Source organism: Mus musculus, chromosome 6 (assembly GCF_000001635.26).
Source record: "Mus musculus strain C57BL/6J chromosome 6, GRCm38.p6 C57BL/6J".
Taxonomy (NCBI): Eukaryota; Metazoa; Chordata; class Mammalia; order Rodentia; family Muridae; genus Mus; species Mus musculus.
In genome coordinates, this window is record NC_000072.6 from 56,903,056 (window position 1) to 56,922,201 (window position 19,146).

General features: G+C 42.7%; 1 protein-coding gene across 7 annotated transcripts in view; it reads right to left on the reverse strand.

Annotated features, from left to right (window-relative positions):
• Nucleotides 1–19,146, reverse strand: part of Nt5c3 (5'-nucleotidase, cytosolic III) — a 41,609-nt gene that overhangs the window by 20,656 nt on the left and 1,807 nt on the right. For 2 of the 7 annotated variants that reach the window (XM_006505274.2, XM_006505273.2), the window contains exon 2: nucleotides 10,751–10,839. The exons of 4 other annotated variants lie outside the window; for them this stretch is intronic. In XM_006505274.2, the coding sequence (XP_006505337.1) occupies nucleotides 10,751–10,771 (21 nt within the window). In that variant the 5' untranslated portion in view covers nucleotides 10,772–10,839. Of the gene's footprint in view, nucleotides 1–10,750; nucleotides 10,840–17,581; nucleotides 17,599–19,146 lie in introns of those variants that run through there. One more of the 7 variants, XM_030255051.1, reaches the window with a different exon arrangement.

A 19,146-nucleotide genomic window follows, 5' to 3' on the forward strand; every position in this document is an offset into this window, starting at 1 on the left:
CTTGGGCTGCCTTGGGCAGGAGAGGGCGGTGACAGAATACAAGGTCTCACTATACAGCACTGGCTAGACTGCCACCACTACCGCCACCACCACCCTCCTCACCCCCTGCTGGCTGGGTGCACATTCACATGTGTGGTGGTAGTGGTGGGGGCTTGTGTAGGCCAGAGGTCTCCTCCATAATAGTAAGACAGTCTCTCATTTAAGCCCACAGCTTGCCTATTCATGAGGCAAGCTATCTAGCTTGACCTGGGCATCCCTGCTATCTGCCTCCTTGTTACTGGGGTGTCAGGCAGGCCACCACACCTACCTGGCATTCATATGGGTGCTAGGAATCCTCATTCCTGTCTTATATGGCAAGTGCTTTATCCACTGAGCCATCTCTCCAGCCCCAGGCACTATCTTTTTATAATAAGACTTAATAAGGCTCATTAACAAAACATATCCTTAAGAGGAAGACCTATTATATTTAATTACTGATGGGAATTCAAGGACAGCAAACAAAGAGTACTAATCTGCCCTAAATTACCTCTCTTAACAAAGCACTTCCATACCTTCTTAGAAGAATATTTAGAAATATTACCAAAAGCTGCAGATATAAACACTCCTTTGAAATACCACCTAGTGTCTAGTAACGTACCCTAAGGAAATATTGATTGTACATAAAGATATAGTTACAAGCATATAGACTGCAGATTTGCTTGTAACACTAAGACACTGTGGGCATCCATGACAACACCTAGCTGATTAGGAGAGAGATGGGCAGAGTGATGAACGCCTGTAATCCAGCACTTGGGAGGTGGAGGCAGGCAGGGGATTAGGAAGAGTCGGAGGCAGGCCCAGGCTAAATGAGATACTGCCTTAAAAGCAAACAAACAGAACAAGGGACAGTAACAAAACATAAAACTTCAGGACGGAGGACAGGTGGGGTGGGGGTGAAGCCGAGAGGCAGGCTAGTTAGCATGTACAGAGCTCTGGGCTCTACTCCAAGAACCACAAACAACAAGACAGTGTCAGAGAGGTGAACGCACTGTGATACACATGAGACACAGACATATGAAACTCTTAGAAACGAATGGTGCTGTACCCGTTGAGTCAAGCCTATAATCCCAGGACTTGGGAGGAAGGAACAGGGGGCCACTGTCCCAGATCAGGCAACAGTAAGAGCCAGCCTTAAAAACAATAAAATAAGATGTTGTACGTGGCTAAACTTCACTAGCTTCTGCTGTGGGTGTGGCTCAGTACACAGAGGGACTGTGGCTCAGTACACAGAGGAACTGTACAGAACTCATAACTCCCTGCTTTAATTCCAAGAAGTAAAAAAAAAAAAAAATAACTAAATGACATGAACAAATAAATACATTTTACTAAATTCTAAGTATGTGGGCTTTCCTCAGCCTATATCCCTGGCACCCTGTATAACATATGCCACCATTCTTAGATTTCCTAAGGGAGTGAAGGCATACAGCTGCTAAGTAGCAGCAATAGATTCAGTGTAAAAGCACAGGGAGCCTAAAATAGGACACATGATAGGATTCATGGCAGCACTAACAGCCTTCCTTCATTGCCTGAGTGGGAAAATAAACAGTGTTTAAATGTGACAGTCAGCAGCAAGTGACATTAATTTTGTCCATGATCAGAAAAGCTGAAGCGTATTCTGATACAAGGACCTGAAGTGGAGCCAGTGCTTCATCGCTCACCCAGTTCTTCAGGGAGAAGGCAGAGGGGTTGCATGCTTCAGACCACAAAGGCCACATAGCAAGATCTTGTCTAAAACATAAAAATACAAATCTCTTCTTGAGGGACTTAGATTTATCAAAGCCTGAGCAGTATTTGTTCAGGGCTTCTGCACTGTCGGCCCTGAAACACACGAATGCTCTTGACGGGCACTCTAGTGCAATGAGGTTAGCTTGAGAGAACTCAATCCACCTTCCCTCTTTACAGCAAAGCAATGTGGGGTCTGGAGAAAGTAAGCCACTTCCCATTATGTCATTTATGGACCAAAGCAGCAAGGTTGTTTTTAAAATCATTTTGTGCCACTATAGGCACTCAATCATGTACCCACACTTGTACTACTGCAGGCAATCATGTACACACATCTGTGCCACTGCAGGCAATCATGTACACACACCTGTGCCACTGCAGGCAATCATGTACACACACCTGTGCCACTGCAGGCAATCAATCATGAACACACACCTGTGTCGCTATAGGCAATTACATATATATATGCTTACATTAGAGTGCTTGAAAAATATATTCCTAAGACTGCTTGCCTCGTCAGAGGGCTCAACAGATATAAAGCCTGACAACACAAGTTCCATCCCTGAGACTCAAAACAAAACAAATCAAATCCCAAATCTCACAGTTGTTCTCTGATCTCCACACCATGACAAGTGCTTGTGGCCACTCAAACACACATAGCACACACAGGCACATACAAGAAGCATAAACACAAAACAGTAATGCCACCGAAAGTACTGAATTAATGGCTCTACTTCTAGATACGTCCAACAGGACTGACGCACATATGAGCACATATAGGCTAGCAGCACACATAAGACTTGCACAGGTTCAAGCCAGAAAAGGTCTCACCCCTAACCAAGAAGCTATTTGCAATCGACAAGGGGAAAAATCAATTTTCTCCAACGGTGTGTCACTGGGTGTATCATGATACTTCAGGGCAGAGTATGTGCTCAGGAGCAGCTGGCCAACACACACACACACACACACACACACACACACACACACACACAAAATCAATGATATTTTTGTGGACTTTTTCTTGTTTTGGGATATTACTGGTGGTCTTCTGCTTGTTTGTTTTGATGTTCCTGTGAGTTTTTTCCTTTTTCTTTGGAGATGGATAGAGAAATGGGAAGAGGGAGACAGGGAGAATCCGGCTGACAGTGAGTAAGAACACAGTTTAGTATGTAGGGAAGTTGAGAGGATCTTGGAGGAATTGGTGGAGAAAAATGATCAAAATACATTGTATGTACAAACAATATGTACAAAAAAATTACTGAATAACAAACACTTTTGGGGGCAAGGGATGTAAGTCAGTGGTCTTGCATTCATGAAGCCCTGAGTTTGAATCTCAGAACCAACCACAAAACAAGCAACACAAAACCAGTTTTGTTTTAAATAGATTTTTCATTGTTTTCTGAGAAGGGCTAGAAAGAAGCTGAAAGTCACAGAGGCGGGTCCTCAGCAGTGGAGTGGACTTTCATCTCTGCACTGTGGCTGGCCTGGCTGAAACCACCCACGTCCCTCCTAACGGCAGGCACTAGATGAGGAATTGCAATGCCAAAGGACAGAACTACGGGGGACAGGATATCCGCCAGGTTATTTTCTCCCACTCTGACACTGTAATAGATGTCTGCTATCTTTATCAATGGAGAAAGTGATATCTACTTGTATGCTTGAGTAACTATTCAGAACTTTTCATAGTTTGCCACGAAAAAGTTTCTTAGGACTTGGTCAGCCCTGAAAAATACAAGGGCCCGAGTTCAGTCCCTAGAACACCCATTTAAAAAACTGGGTACGGTGACACAGGCTTGTAATCCCTGGATCTTGGTGACCAGCCAGCCCAGTCTACTTGGTAAGCTGGTTGGTCTGATTATGGGGAGGGCCTGTGGGCTCCACCCCAACAGATATTAAAACCTTTCCCCAAACCTCAACTAGGTGGCTTGAGATTTCAAATTTCCTTTGAGAAACTCAAACACATTCTTTAGCAGCCTACAACTTTTTTCTTATTTAAAAAGTCTTCCATGCTTCATGCTAAATGTGCCATGTCCTGGTATATCAAGATTTGCATGACTCTAACTGTTACTTCCATCCTATTGTAGCGGGATCTCTGTGCCTGGAACAGAACAAGATGAAGATGTTTTTGTATCTTGGACTTTGCAGAACATACAGTTTGTTCTCTGCTCAAAAGAAACACTGTTACTATAGATTGCTATTTTGTATAGGGCACATTAAATCAAAGTGGTAAAGTGAGGTTTTCCTATTGGTTCATTCTATCTGATACACTTAAACAGAGAACAGAGAGAGAGAGAGAGACAGTTCAGCACACAGCAAGATTTTCAGGTCTCCCAAGTGCAACAATACACAAGAAGCATGACTGATTGGCTACAGGACTGCTCAGTGGAAAACCATGTGCTTTAGTTTGTATGCAGGAGGCCATGGGATGATTCCTAGCACAAAGACAATTCAAGCCTGTAACAGGAGACTGAGACAGAAGGACCTTTGAATTTACAGGCTAGTTTGGGCTACATAGTGATACTGTCACAAGACCAAAATAGAAAAAGAAACCTGACTAATTGCACTCATAGATCCTAAAATCTAAAATGCGCTAGTAGCAAACTAGACTGTATGCTGTAACAGCCAATACAAGCAAATCAGTATCAATAAGTGACCAGAGATGAAGGACAGGGATTTGCAGGTGACTTGACTTCCTTTCGCTTTTTCTGTAGTGAGTGTCACTAGCATTACCTGGATGCAGTGATTATCAAAGTTTCAGACTGCTGGAGTCAGCTTAACAGACAGTTGTGCTAATAATTCCAGGTGGAACATTTTACAAGTTAGGCAAATAATGTAGTGTATACTTGGTCCCAAGTCCATTCCCCAAACCAGAGATTTGGTTTCAACTTGTAGGGCTTCCAGCTCCAGTCCCACTGTAGTGTGTCCCGCTCACCTGCAGACCCCTCTTTCTGACACAGTTTCACTATATAGCCCTGGCCTGCCCCAAATTTACCATCCTCTTTCTTTAGCTTCCCAAGTGCTGGGATTATGGTGTGCCTTATACCATATCTGATTCTAGTCTTTCTTTTCCTTCTTCTTCTTCTAACTACTGTCAGCACATTTCAGTTTTGCATTTCTGCATGTGACAAAGCTTAAGAGTTCTCAAGTGGTTCCCATCTGCTTCTATAAGAATCCACCAAGTGAATCAGTTGTTCTTTTAGAATTCTAACAGTTTGACAAGATAGACCTTGACCTTGGTGTGCTGATAGCTGTTCCTGAGAAAGCTGCGTATAAGAATGTAGTGATGTGAGGGCTGGAGAAATGGCTCAGTGGTTAACCTCACTGGCTACTGCCGCAGAGGACTTGGGCTCTGTTCCCAGCACTCACGTGGCAGCTCACAACCATCTGTAACTCCAGTTCCAGGGCATCTGGTGTCCTCCTCTGATCTCTCTAGGCATCAGGCACACACATGCAGGCAAAATATTCATATGTATAAGTAACAGTGATGCACATAAATAAACCTTTAAGAGTGGTATTTCAAAAATAAAATGACATTTATTGTTTTCTCAATAGGCTCAAGTAATCCTGTACCTTAGGCTCCTGTAGTTTAAACTACAGGAGGGCATGCCACAGCTGCTTAGATTATGGTGTTCTTAATGCTGTCTCTAACCTAAATTCCCAATTAGAAGGGCATGTGGAGAAATATGAATAAGACAATGTGATGTGACAAGGTAGAGAAGACTACCACGAGTACAGAGGATGTTTCAGGCTGCGGTATCTACTTCCACCTACTTACAAGAAGGAGCTTACCAACAGATTATGCAACCCCTCATCAACTGCAAGATGATTTTGTATCTTTTGTACTCTAGTAGACTAAAAAAAAAAAAAAGGAAGGGAGAGAAGGCAAACAGCATATAAAACAAAATGACAAGATGACAAACAAGTCTGCCACATCTGGGTGTTGTCATACTTGTTTAAAATTTATAGCTTAATGTTAAGGTAACTCTGAGGGTTTACATGAGAGTACATAGTCTGCCAGGCATGGCAGCTCATACACTCAGCTCCAGAACTCAGGAGGCAAGAACAGGCAGATCTCTGAGTGTACAAGGCTAAAGCTACATAGTAAAATACTGTCTTAAAGAGGAGAGGGAGAGAGAGAGAGAGAGAGAGAGAGAGAGAGAGAGAGAGAGAGAGAGAGAGAGAGAGCATAACGTTCAGACAATGAATGTACACCAAGAAAAAAAAAATTTAACTACCTATCCAGCAACACAACTAGTGCAGCAACATTGGAAAGCAGCCTACTGCAGCAGGAGAAGCCTGCCACCTGCTGACAGAAGGCTGCATCACGTAGTCGTTCCTGACTGATGGGGGTGTGTATTAGTCAGGCTTCTCTAGAGTCACAGAACTTATGGAATGTCTCTATATTGAGGGAATTTATTGTGATGATTTACAGTCTGTAGTCCAATTAACCCAAGAATCTAGTAGTTGCTCAGTCTTGAGGCGAGTTGTTTCAGCTGGTCTTCTGTAGAAGTAAGTAGGTTCTAACAGATGTGCTGGCAAGTAAGTACAAGCAGTTAAAGAAGAGTGACTCTTCCTGCTTCCAATGTCCTTATGTAGGCTTCCATTAGAATGTGTGGTACAGATTAAAGGCGTGTACTACCTTGCCTGGGTCTAAATTTTCATGGCCACTATGCCGCAAGATCTCCATGCCAAGATCTAATCCAGCTCAGAAACTGGTGTCTTCCAGCCTCAAGATCTGGATCACAGGCGAGCCCTCCAATTCTAGATTGTAGTTCATCCCAGATATAGTCAACTTAACAACCAGGACTAGCCATACAAGGTGTTTAGTTTGTTTGTTGTATTTAATGACTTTTGTTTGCTTATTTAATTAAATAATGTATTTATTTTAGAGACAGAGTCTCACTAAATAACCCTGGCTAGCCTGGAACTCACAAAGCTCCATTTGCCTTGGCCTCTCAAGTGCTACTGGCCAGGCCATGGCTGATACTTTAATGGGAGGAAAACAATCTCTCAGGTAAGGTACTCACACTACATTTAAATACATGGTGAAAATGCTGACGCTATCAGCCAGAGGCTTTATACGTAGTTTGGAACTAGGGGACACAGAAAAATGAAAGGGCCGCCTCACTCTCTTGGTTCTGGTTTAAATATCTTGCCTCGCTGTCTCATTACATCCATGGACTTCAACATACTGGACCAGGCCAGCTGTGAAAGACCAGTAGTCACCTTTCTGAGAAGCATCACAAACTGCTAAGTGACCAATGAACCACAGCCCAGCTCCCTGACCCGTACACAGGTAAGAAGGGTCCCTGTCATGAACCATACACAATCTAGCTCTCTGTCACCTATGTCATCGTGACCCTTCCTTCTGTTTTGGTTATATTGCTTTGGTTCTTGTTCTTCTTCCCTTCCCCCTTCTTCTTTTTGCACTGAGGCAGTATCTCATGCAGTAGCTGATGCATTATATATCCCAGAGTAGTCTAGAAATTGTAAAAATTATCCTGCTTCAGCCTCCTAAGTACTAGGATGCGCATGAGGCACCAACCTAATCTTAATAAAGTTTCCTGTTCACCCGAAAGCTTGCACAATATGTCTAGTAAGTCTCCTCTTGAAGGGCAGAATTCTTTGGATAGGAAAAATAACTATAACAGAAGAAATACCCATATCCCAATTCAAATTTAGTAGCAGATTAACCAGCTCTAAAGGCCCCAAATGATTCTCAGTCTACCAGGACTGCAAGTTTGAGGCCAGCCCTGTCTATACAGTGATTTTTAGAATAGTATGGGATACACTGCAAATACCTGTCTGAAAAATAAAGAACAGCCCTCAGGAGACTAAGACAGGAGAATCACAAATTTGAGGTCATGTGGCTGTATAGCAAGACCTTCTTTCAAAATAAAATAACGAATAAATAATTAATAATGATAAAAATCAGATAATTATGGGGGCAAATGTTCTATGGTAGATTACTTGCTTAGCACACGCCAGGACCAGAATTCAATTCCCAGCACAACCAAAATTTAAAATAAAAGTTCTTTTATGTATTCTAATTATCTCTAAATGATTTTTATGCTTAAACTACTTTTAAAGCAAGAAAAGGTAAATAAGAAAAGGATTTTGCACAAAACTATATAGGAAATATTTCAACTACTATGAAAATTAAAGCCAAGCCTTTGTGGAGATTTTATACAGCTCTAGAAGTTGAAGCTCTCTGTTCTCTCTCCCTCTCCCTCCCTCCCCACCTCTCCCTCCCATTTTCTGAGACAGTGTTTCATACAGATAGTGATAGGCTTGCACCTCTGCCCCTACTGAGCTGACAGGATTACAAGTGTGTGCCATAACACCTGGCTTATGTGGTAATGGGACTGCATGCCAGGCAAATGCTCTCCAATCGAGCTACAGTTCCAGACACGAAACTTATTTTAAATTCTGCTCCCTATTTCTAGGTTTTAGTAATGCCAATTTGGTGTGTGCTCAGAAAAAGAGAAAAACATCAGTTTAATGATTCTAAATTCATTCTGGATTTTATTAATTAACTATTTTTTTTAAAAAGCACACAAAGACTCTTCAGCAAATTAACCACTACACTTGTCATCAGAGAATGCAAACGAAAACTATATTGCAATTCCATCTTACCCCAGTGTGATGGTTTGTATATGCTTGGCTCAAGGAGTGGCACTATTAGGAGCTGTGGCCTTGTTGGAGTAGGTGTGTCACTGTGGGTGTGGGCTTAAGACCCTCACCCTAGCTGTCTGGAAGTCAGTCTTGCACTAGCAGCCTTCAGATGAAGATGTAGAACTCTCAGCTCTGCCAGCATCATGCCTGCCTAGATGCTGTCCTGCTCCCACCTTGATGGACTGAACCTCTAAGCCAGCTCCAATTAAATGTTGTCCTTTATAAGACTTGCCTTGGTCATGGTGTCTGTCACAGCATTAAAACCCTAACTAAGATTCCCCCCACCCTCAAACCCCCCATCAGAATGGCAGTCATTACAAAAGCAACAAATGCTAGTGAGGATATGAACCAAAGAGAACAACTCTTCTGCACTCTGCTAGAAATGCAGCCTAGCCCAGCACTAAGGATATGAGTATGAAGTTACCAAAACTACAACCCACTTATAACTTGGTCCCCTTTGAATGGTACAAATACTTTCAACAAAGAATTCAGGTGATAAGAGAGAGAAAGAGAGGGGGTAGGGAGGGATGGAGGGAGGGGTGGAGGAAAGGAAGGAAGGAAGGAAGGAAGGAGAGAGAGAGAGAGAGAGAGAGAGAGAGAGAGAGAGAGAGAGAGAGAGAGAGAGAGAGGAAATACAACTAATGCCTGAACTCCAGAGGTATGTCCCAATTCAAAAACATAAGAAACATTAAAAAAAATCAAAGTAGCATAATTCTTAAAAGTTACCAATCACAAAGTAACATCCTCCAACAAGAGTAAAGTTGACATAATCTTAAAGAAGGAATTCAAAAGAATGATTATCACTCCATCCTGCTGAAGAGACTAGGAACAGAATAAACATCTCAGCATAATAAAGGCTAAATACAAAACATCTACAGCCAACCTTATACCAAACAAAGGAAAAACTCAAAGCATTTCCACTACAGTTAGGACTAAGACAAGGGTCTTATTAAATATAGTGCTTTAAGTCTTAGCTTGGACAAAAGAAGGAAATAAAAGAGGTACAGATAGGAAGAAAGTAGTCAAAGTATCCTTATTTACAGGGGATATGATTCTATGTATAAAAGCTACAAAGGCCCTGTCAGAAAACTCTTAGCACAGATAAACACTTTTGGTAGAATAGGGGTATACAAAATTAACACCCCCAAATCAGTAGCCCTTCTAGAGACAAATAACAAACATGCTAAGAAAGAAATCAGGAAAACAATCCCATTCACAGTTGTATCAAAAGGTAAAATACTGAAAACCTGGCAGCGGAAGAGATGGTTCAGTAGTTAGGTGCTCTTCCAGAGGACCTGGGCTCAGTTCCCTGCACCTATGCTAGGCAGCTTACAACTGCCTGTAACTCCAGCTCCAGGGGATCTGAGGCCCTCTCCTGGCCTTTGAAGGCACCTGCACTTATGTGTGATTGCAAATGTGTAAATACACACACACACACACACACACACACACACACACACACACACACACACGGACACACACGCACAATTGTTTAAGTAGTGGGCTAGCTAGACCTGAGGGTGCATATCTGTCCGGAACCCCAGAGACAAAGGCAGGAGGATCAGTTGAACCCAGCTTAGACTACAGTTATAAGAAGACTCCTTTCAAAACACAACAACCAAACAAAAACCAACCAAAGAGAAACTTCCGATTCCTGGTCTTTTCTTATTTGCAGGTTTTCTGGTTCAGACTGTGTATATGAGACAGGGCTACATAATTTACATCCCTTAAATTGCTAGCAAGTGGGAGAACTGCATTTAAAAATAATGCTCCATGTTCTGGCTGCCATAATTTATGTAAGCAGCTCTTGTGAGCCTTAGCCAGATGGTAAACATTGCTCTGTTAAGGAAAAACAGGCCTGCCTTTCAACCCTCAATCAATGTTCTGTTGCTAATACAAACAGAGAAAGTAAAAGGATGTCAAGAGATTTTAAGAAATTTAAAATGTTAGGAACTGGTTCAAAACTGGTCTCATGTGTCACACAGATGACCACACAACAAAAGAGACAAGAAAAAAAACCAATTGTTTCATGCCAGCAGATAAGAGATTGCCCTCCATCATCAGGGTTGCCAATGTGGCTGAGTGTGGCATGAAGATAATGCAAAGGAAGCATGACAAATGTGATTTCGGAGAACAAAGTCACATAGCCTGCTATAAAAGTTTCTGAAATAGTTGCTAATTTGGGGCCTCAAGGTAATATCAGAGGCTGGGGAAGTGGCTCAGTGGTACAGTACTTGCCTAGTAAGCCAGACAATTCCACAAAAGAAAGCTGGCTATCAAGATAAGGTCAATATCCAGAGTTTAATATGCTTACATCTCTTATCTTGAAATGCATTTTCTTCAAACTTGACTAGTTATGGTAGTTACTCCTCAAATACTGCTACCAGTGCCATCTCTGATTTCCTGGAAGACAAGGTTTGTCACAAATTAGATCTGTTTGCTCTTCTTACGGTCTGTGACCTTCGGTTTTAATTTTACTAATACTTCCCTCTCCTCAAACTGGAGCAGCATAATTCATAAACCACCTTCATTTGCCACAGTAAATTCTTTCAGATAAGAAGAAAGAGGAAACAAGGTCATAGTTCTTAAGCTTCAAACTTTGTTTCACCTTTGTCACCTTAGAGTTGTAGACAGCTGTTGTTAAAACACGTAAACTCTCAATCTCCTCCTTCCACTCCTACTTAAATCTAAAGCATGTACTATATTTTCCTTAATAAATCCAACTCCTGTTTCCTGCTGACTCATCCTGAAGCTCTTTTCCTTTGTGTAAGAACCTAGTTTCACATGGATCTCAGTCCCTCCATCTCATCTGAAATCCACTAAAAAACGCACACACAATGTAAAACCCTGGTACTTGAGAGGTAAGCTGTCTTAGTTACTTTTCTGTTGCTGTGACAAAACATGACCAAGACAACTTACAAAAAGAAAGAATTTGATTTAGGGCTCACGGTTCCCAAAGGTTAGAGTCCATGACCATCACTTTGAGGAACACAAGACAGCAGAAAGCAGGCAGGCAGGCATGGCATGGCATGGCATGGCATGGCATGGCATGGCATGGCATGGCATGGCTTGCTAGAGCAGTAGCCAAGAGAGCTTTCATCTGATTCACGAGTGAAAGAAAGAGCTAACAGGGAATGGTGTGGGGTTCATCCCTAGTGACACACTTCCTCTAACAAGGCCACACCTCCTAATCCTTCCCACATAGTTCCACCAACTACGGCCCAAGCATTCAAACAAATGAGCCTATGGGGGCCATCCTCATTTAAACCACCACATAAATTGACATGGATATTTTTGTGGGGTGCCCTCTACCATTAAGTCCCCCTACTCCTGACTGGGCCTTTACCCTATTGTTGGGAGTCCTGGTGGTCCCTCATGGCTCTTGTTCTACTGGCAGAGTTCCCGTAGCCCAGCTGGGCTCTTGTCTTACTACTGGGTTTCCTGCCCTTCCTCTCTGGGATCTTGCCTCATAAGCAGCTTGGAAAACTAAGGACCTGAAAGCAAAGGAGATCACAGTGATGTCTTTTGTTGTATCTAGTTACAGCTGGACCTCCTTCAACTTCATTAGGTCTCAAGTTACCAGGAAGACATAGTCTATTTAAAACCGTTCATTTCTAAACCTTGGTTTCTAGGACAACACCTGGCCCTCCTCGCCATCCATACTTTTGCTAAGCTATTAGATCTTGGTTCATTTTTCAGGATAAAAGCAAATCATGCCCTGTAAGGATAGCACAAGGATCTAGAAGTTAGACATGTCTCTGTACATAATAAGTTTGCTCTGCAGTTATTTGTAAAGCACATGCCTGTTAATCCATGGAATATGGCAATAAACTTCACACTAATTCCTGTGCAGAGAAGAATTTTACAGAGCTCAAATGTGTCAAGACAGGTAAGAAAAAAAACAAAACAAAACAAACAAACCCAAAACAGATCAAGATATGAAATAACTAATCATTGGGATAGATAAATGAAAAAAAATGAGGCTTATGCACACCAGATGGGGTTATAACCCTTTACCCACTTGGATCAGGCTGAGAAAAGCATGTATGCATCCATTCATTGCTGTTTTCTTTTAAGATTTTTTTTTTTTTAAACAAAACACGTATGAGTGTTCCCCTGCATTTATGTATGTGCCCTATGTGAGGGTCTGAAGCCTACAAGAACTGCAGTTATAGACAGTAGGGTTGCCATGCGGGTGCTGGGAATAGAATCTGGGTCCCATGGAAGAGCAATCAGTGCTCTCAACTGCTAAGCCATCTTTCCAATCCCCTTAATTTGTAGTACTAGGGATGGAAGCCGGTATCATGCATGCTCTGCATGCACCCTATTACCAAATGACACCCCTTGTTCTTCTCTTTTGAGCTGCTGTAGTGGCTAGAGTGGGCTTATCACATTCATAATGTATGGCAAGAAGTCAACTTCTCATTAGGCACTCAATATACTTTGAGGATTTGGCATGTTTATTTTAAAACAGGCTTCTAAAACGATTTCACACTTGTTTTAACATTTACTGACAAAGGTTTTCCGGAGCTGACTGATCAGCACAGGCCTGCATTTCTACCACTGTGGAGGCTGAGGCTCGAATACCTTGAGTCCAAGGGCAGCCTGAGTTCTGCAGTGAGACATTATCTTCTCCAATATGGATAAACTAAGTAGATATCTGCCAGAAAGTGCTATAGATCACACAGCCATCATTTTCATTACAACAAACAAACAAACAAACAAAATAACAACAACAAATCCAAAAAACAAAAACCAAAACAAAGCTAACTTCTTAAATGTGGAGAAAGGAGGAGGTGAGGGCTTGTTCTAAGGGTGCTTGCTCAACACTAGGACTTGGAGTACAGCTCAGAAGTACAATGCTTTCCTAGCATATTGACTCCCCAATGCTGAGAACAGCAGCAATAACACACACACACACACACACACACACACACACACACACTCACCCCTCCATCCCTCCCCCAACTCCCCCCCACACTGCTAAAAAAACTCAAGGGTTGAGAGTAGGCGGACATCAAAGGAAATGAGTTACACACACTGAAGACACAGGAAAGAAGAGTTGGTTTACAGGCTGGAGATACATAGCTCCGAGTACAGCACCTGCCTAGCCATGTATGAGATCTTTTCTGTACCTCTGCACCCTCCCCCCAAAAAAAGAAAAAAATCAAATGAAAATCCCACCAAAACTCCCAAGCCAAAACCAACCAACCAAAACCGCTCTGCATTATGTGTGGAGGTCAGAGGACAACCAGCAAAAGCTGGACCTCTCTTTCTACTGTGTGGGTCCCAGGATAGACCTGAGGTCATCAGGCTTGGTGACAGGGCCTCTCACCTGTGGACATACTTATGAGGCCCAGGAACAGCCACTTTTAAATACTTGCATCAAGCTGGGAATAGAGCTGAGTGATGGAGCATGTGTGAACGCTGGGTTCAATTCTCCATATGTGAGAGTGACAAACCCTAACTAACGAACGTGCACGTCACGGCAGTGCAATTGATTTGTCAAATAAGAACTGTCTAACTTAAAAATATCTCAGCGTTGTCCCTTTTCCTCTATGTCATACGCCTTAGGTCCAAAGCAATAGCTAGTAAGCCTAGAACAGAGAAGGAAAAGAGAACCGACTATTCCACTTTCTTCTATGCCTTACTACTGGCAACTGTTAAGTGTAGAGAAAATACCCGTGGCACGCCACAGGATAGGGGTGTTGAACAAGCTCTCAATTCGATAACATGCCTGTGAAGGACAGCCATGTACTAACACCACAAAATCCAAGAGCCTTAGCACACCAATGCTTACTGAAGCGTGTACTGTTGCCAGTGTTGTGATGCATACCTTTAATCCCAGCACTCAGGGGGTGGGGTAGAGGCACATGGGGGATATAGGGAGGGTGCTGAGGAGGAGAGGGGGGCTTCTGGGGACTTAATCTTCAGCTAGTCCACCTACAATCATAGCTCTGGGGTCAGTGAGAGATCCTGCCTCAAAAAATAAGGGAGTGAAGCACAAGAGAAGAAAACTCCCAAGGTTGATGTCTGGCTGGTATAGCACCTGTAAACATGTAACTAACACACACTCTCTCCCTCTCCCTCACAATTTTTAAAATGCAAAAAAGAAAAAAAGCATAAAACAATTACTAATCTAGAAAAACACACTAATATCTTTATCACTGAATTAAAAAAGAAAAAGATATACCGAAGGCAGCTACAAGGGTGTAGAGGGTAGGAGGGTGTTCCTAAGAGGCCACTTCCTTTCTCGTGGGAAAAACCGTAAGGGAAGGCTGCTCAAGGACAAACATTTGGGCAAGATGATAAGAAAATGGGAGGATCCAGCGCCTCCCTACCTCACGGCCAGCAAACTCCCAACCCGAAGGGAGCTGAAGCCTGCTTCAGGAAAGCTTTTTTTCTTTGAAAGAATGCATTTTGGTCTTTTGCTTTTCCTGCATTTTACTTGCTTGTCATTCCCAACAGTTAAAACAGGAGGCACTGGCTGACAGGTTCAATCCAAGGACCTCAAGTCTTGGACAAGTCAGACCTAGAACTAGTCCAGTGCCTTATTACATCTTTGCTGCAATGATTAGCACTGGGAAGTATCTATGGGTGGCTGCAGGGGAGGCCGGCTGCAGGGGAGGCAGGCTGCAGGGGAGGTAGGCTGCAGGGGAGGCAGGAAGCACAGGCACACCAGAGCCAGGTGGAAAGTGGTGCAGGTGACCATGTGGTCTGAAGAGGCACTCCCCTGAAGGACGGTCATAGTCCTACATTTGGGGCGTCACCTCTTTTTCTAACCTTGCTTTTGCTTCAGACACAGAACTTTATTTAGTCTGTATCGGATTCCTATCCTAATGCCACAAAGGACCCGCTCAGTCTGTAACAGTACCGTTCTTCTGACTTGGAAAACAATCCCTGGCTTAGAGAGAGGAACCTTCCAAGGTAGAGTCCGCTCAGGTGTAGGAGGGCAGGTAATCTATACAAGGCCACACCGTTTACAAGCTGAAAAGTAAGGGGCTTGGTCGTGAGCTGCTGGCCCCAGGGCTCCTACTCTTACTGGACTCTCCACAAGGGTATCCAGTAGTCATGCCTAAACAGTGAAAAGATACTGTAAACCCACTTAGAATACCCCTTTGTCCCTAATCTTTCTTTCTTTTTTTAATCTTAAAAACTATAGAGACACATATAGTTTGATAACTCTGAACAAACATGAAAGCTTAAGCAGTAGACCAAGAAAGTGTGTATTTGGTTGCAGGACACTTTTGGCCAGCCGTACTCAGGCTTCTCCGCTGCTGGAGTGGAGTCTCCACTAGCAGCTGATTCTGAGCAGTGCTAGTCCAAGGAATGGCCATCCTGAACTAGAGACACACGGCCCAGCTCTGTAAGATGTCTGAATTTAGAAGAAAGATTTATTCTTGGGGTGACAAACAAGAGCGTTCAGTGTTTTCATCTCTCTGAAATGTTTTGGATTTATTTATTTTATTCATACTTATGCTTCTATGTATGTCTGTACACATTGGGTGCCTGTTGGCTGAAGAGGTTAGAAGAAGGCATTGGATACTCTGAAGTTATAGATGGTATTGATCCACCCCGTAGCTTGTGGGAAACAAACCCAGATCTTCTGTAAGAACCACAGTGGTGTTCTTCACCAATGAGCCATCCCACCATTTCATATCACCAAAATCTGTCACAAGCTTAGTGGCACACTATGGTAATCCTGGCTAATCTGGAGACAAGGCAAGAGAACTGCAAGTTCAAGGCCAGGCTTGGCAACTTATTGGGACTCAATCTCCAAATAAAAATGTAAATGGATTTTTAAAGGGTTACCTAGCATGCAGTAGGTTAAATCCCCAGTATAGGAAAACCTAAAAATCGATTATATATGTTCCTTTGTAATGTTAACACATTAATATTTTTACATACTGCTTTGAAAATGTTTTTTTTCACAGAGATATATGATATAGTGGCACCTGAACTCTTTTCAAATTGTTTGTGTGTCAAGCAACAGGAAATAACTCACCTTATCTCAATGACTCAACACTGTTGCAAGAAACAACTCTGATAATGGAGAAATTCACAACGAATCCGGAAATCTGGGCATGATAGAGCAATCTTGTAATTCTGGAGGCTGAGGCTGGAGGACTCTCGAGTTCCTGGCCAGCCTGAGCTCCATAACGAGAAAGTCCCTGTTTCCATAAAGTCAACAAATCTAAGGACCACTGAAACCGATATAATTTTAAACTGCCTCAAAATTGAATTGTTACAACATTTTAATTACATCTATTATTTGATTTTGTTTTGGGGAGGAGGGTGCCAGGGCTGAGCATGTGGAGATCACAGATAACCTGCAAGTTGGTGTTGTCTCCCCACCACACACGTGCTCTGGATATCAAATCCAGGTTGGCAGGCCTCACACCTGGCACCTCTACTCACTGGGATATCTTGCTGACCTTTCATTTGATTTTTAAGAATCAGGTAACCTCCCTCTGCCTAAAACAAAACAAAACAAAACAAAACAAAAACCTCAACCCACCACTACCACCACTGAAAAACCTCAACCCCTTTTAGATCACTAGTAGTACAGTTCTAAAGAGAGGCTTTAGGCAGGATGTGACACATGAGCTGTGATCTGTACAACCTCTGTGCCAGGTAATACTGCACACACTAAGTCCTAGCTAACTGAGAAGATAGGGTTGGAGGGTCAGTTCAGTCCAGGGGGCTGAGCCTGGTATAAGCAATAGAACAAGATCCTGTTGCAAACCAAAACAATCCAAACACGGAGTCTAGCCTTGCTCACTCTTGACACAGCATGTCCTGGGCAGCCAGGATTTTATTTTCAGCTGGAAAACATTTATGAACTCAATGAGAATGTGGAAAAGACATAGACCCAATCAACAGAGCTCTCTGGTCAGATGGGATCAATATTAGCAACAGATAAAGTAGTACTGAACTATGACTCCAAATAAATATCTATGAGCCCGTACTGATATGTAAATAAGGGAGGATAGACAAGCTTCCAGAACAGAATAATCCCAAACAGTTCTTGTAGTCACTTTAACCACAAGCACTGAACTGTAACTCCGTACTGTAAAGGCAAACTTCTTCCGCTAACTTCATTCCAAAGGGCACAGGATGGAGGAGGAGACAGAAAATAACTGACCGTGGAGAATGCTGACAAATATTCTTCAAGCAGAGCTTACAAATTAGAGGTTAGGATGACAGCGTGCACCCTTGCTGTGTGATGAAAGTAACACTTCACACTAGTCATCCTCCGAGAAACTCTAGACGATCGTGAGAAAAGCTCCTGATAAACGCAACCAAGGCCATTCTACAAAATACCAAAACTTCAAACAAGTGAAGTTTGAGAACATGCCCAGTGAAGACAAGATAAGGAGGCTGGGGTGTGAGTCTCGGGTAGAACACTTGTGAAGAGGCCCTGGGTTTAATCTCTGGACCAGAGTGGGGTAAGATAAGGAGCTGCACAGTACTCAGAAGTACTGTGAAGGCCACAACAAGGAGCCAGGATGACTAAGTGTGTTGTGATACCCAAGAGAAACTCCTGGGACATAAGTAAACGTGAAGGAAATCTGAAAAGGGTGGCAGTGCATTTAATAATGTATCAATACAAATGAGTCACACAAGATATTAATGACAAGGGAAACTGGTGTGTGATATATGAGAGCACTCGTTCATACTACGGTAAATCCATATTGTTCTAAAATAAAACTCTTAGAGAAAGGGTTTGATTATGACAAATTAATCAGTAATCTTAAGAGACTGTAGATGCGATAAAGAGAAATCTGGAGCTGATTGTGGTGGCACATGGCTGCCATCCTAACACAGGAAGGATGGCGAATTCAAGGCATGGACACAGGATTCAGAAAGATGTAGCTATTCCTGGATACTTTGTGGGCTCTTCTCTTTTTCACCCTTCTCCATCCTTTTTCTTCTACCCTTACTCCCTAACATCAGATAAGAGAGAAAAAAAGGATAGAGAGGAAAGGAAAGAGATCCCAGAATGAAGTCAGGGGCCAGAAGGGGGACAAGTTATCCTTAGACTGCATCCTGTTGATTAGGGGTGTTGAGTTCCTAGGGGCAAGTTTGATCTTCACCATCAGGATATCTAATTTCTTCTTCTCGCCAAATATTTAACAAACAGCGACCCACAGCAACCAACAGCCAATCAACAACAACCTAACAACAACCCACCCTGCCTCTCTGGGCCTTCACATTTATATACCCTCTGAAAAGTCCCCAGAATTCCAGAAGTCACTCCATCACAGAAACAATCTGCAGCTGAAAAAAGCGCACCCCTACTAGAGCCTGCGGCAAACCACAGTCAGCTGCCGTGGACACTCTGAACCAGACCCATAGCTCACACTTGGGTTTACAATGAAAACATATTTTTATAGTATTTCTATGTTTTTTAAAGAAGCCAGAACTCCAGATTTCTCACTACAGAAAGACCTTGCCTTAAAAGGGGATGGGCTAGGAGGGCACTGACGAAGCAGGTATGGTTGTCTAGCAGGTGTAAAGCCCTGGGGTCTATACCAGTATAGACCATGTGTGTAAGTACGGGTAGACGTTAAAACAGATTCAGGGAGTACACACCAGGATAATTAAATTGTAAAGTGCCAGCCAACTTCACTAAATGGCTTGTCTTATCTCTCTGAATACTTCTAGTGTACCTTTTGATTGGTTTTCTCTGGGAATCTAGTTTGCCAC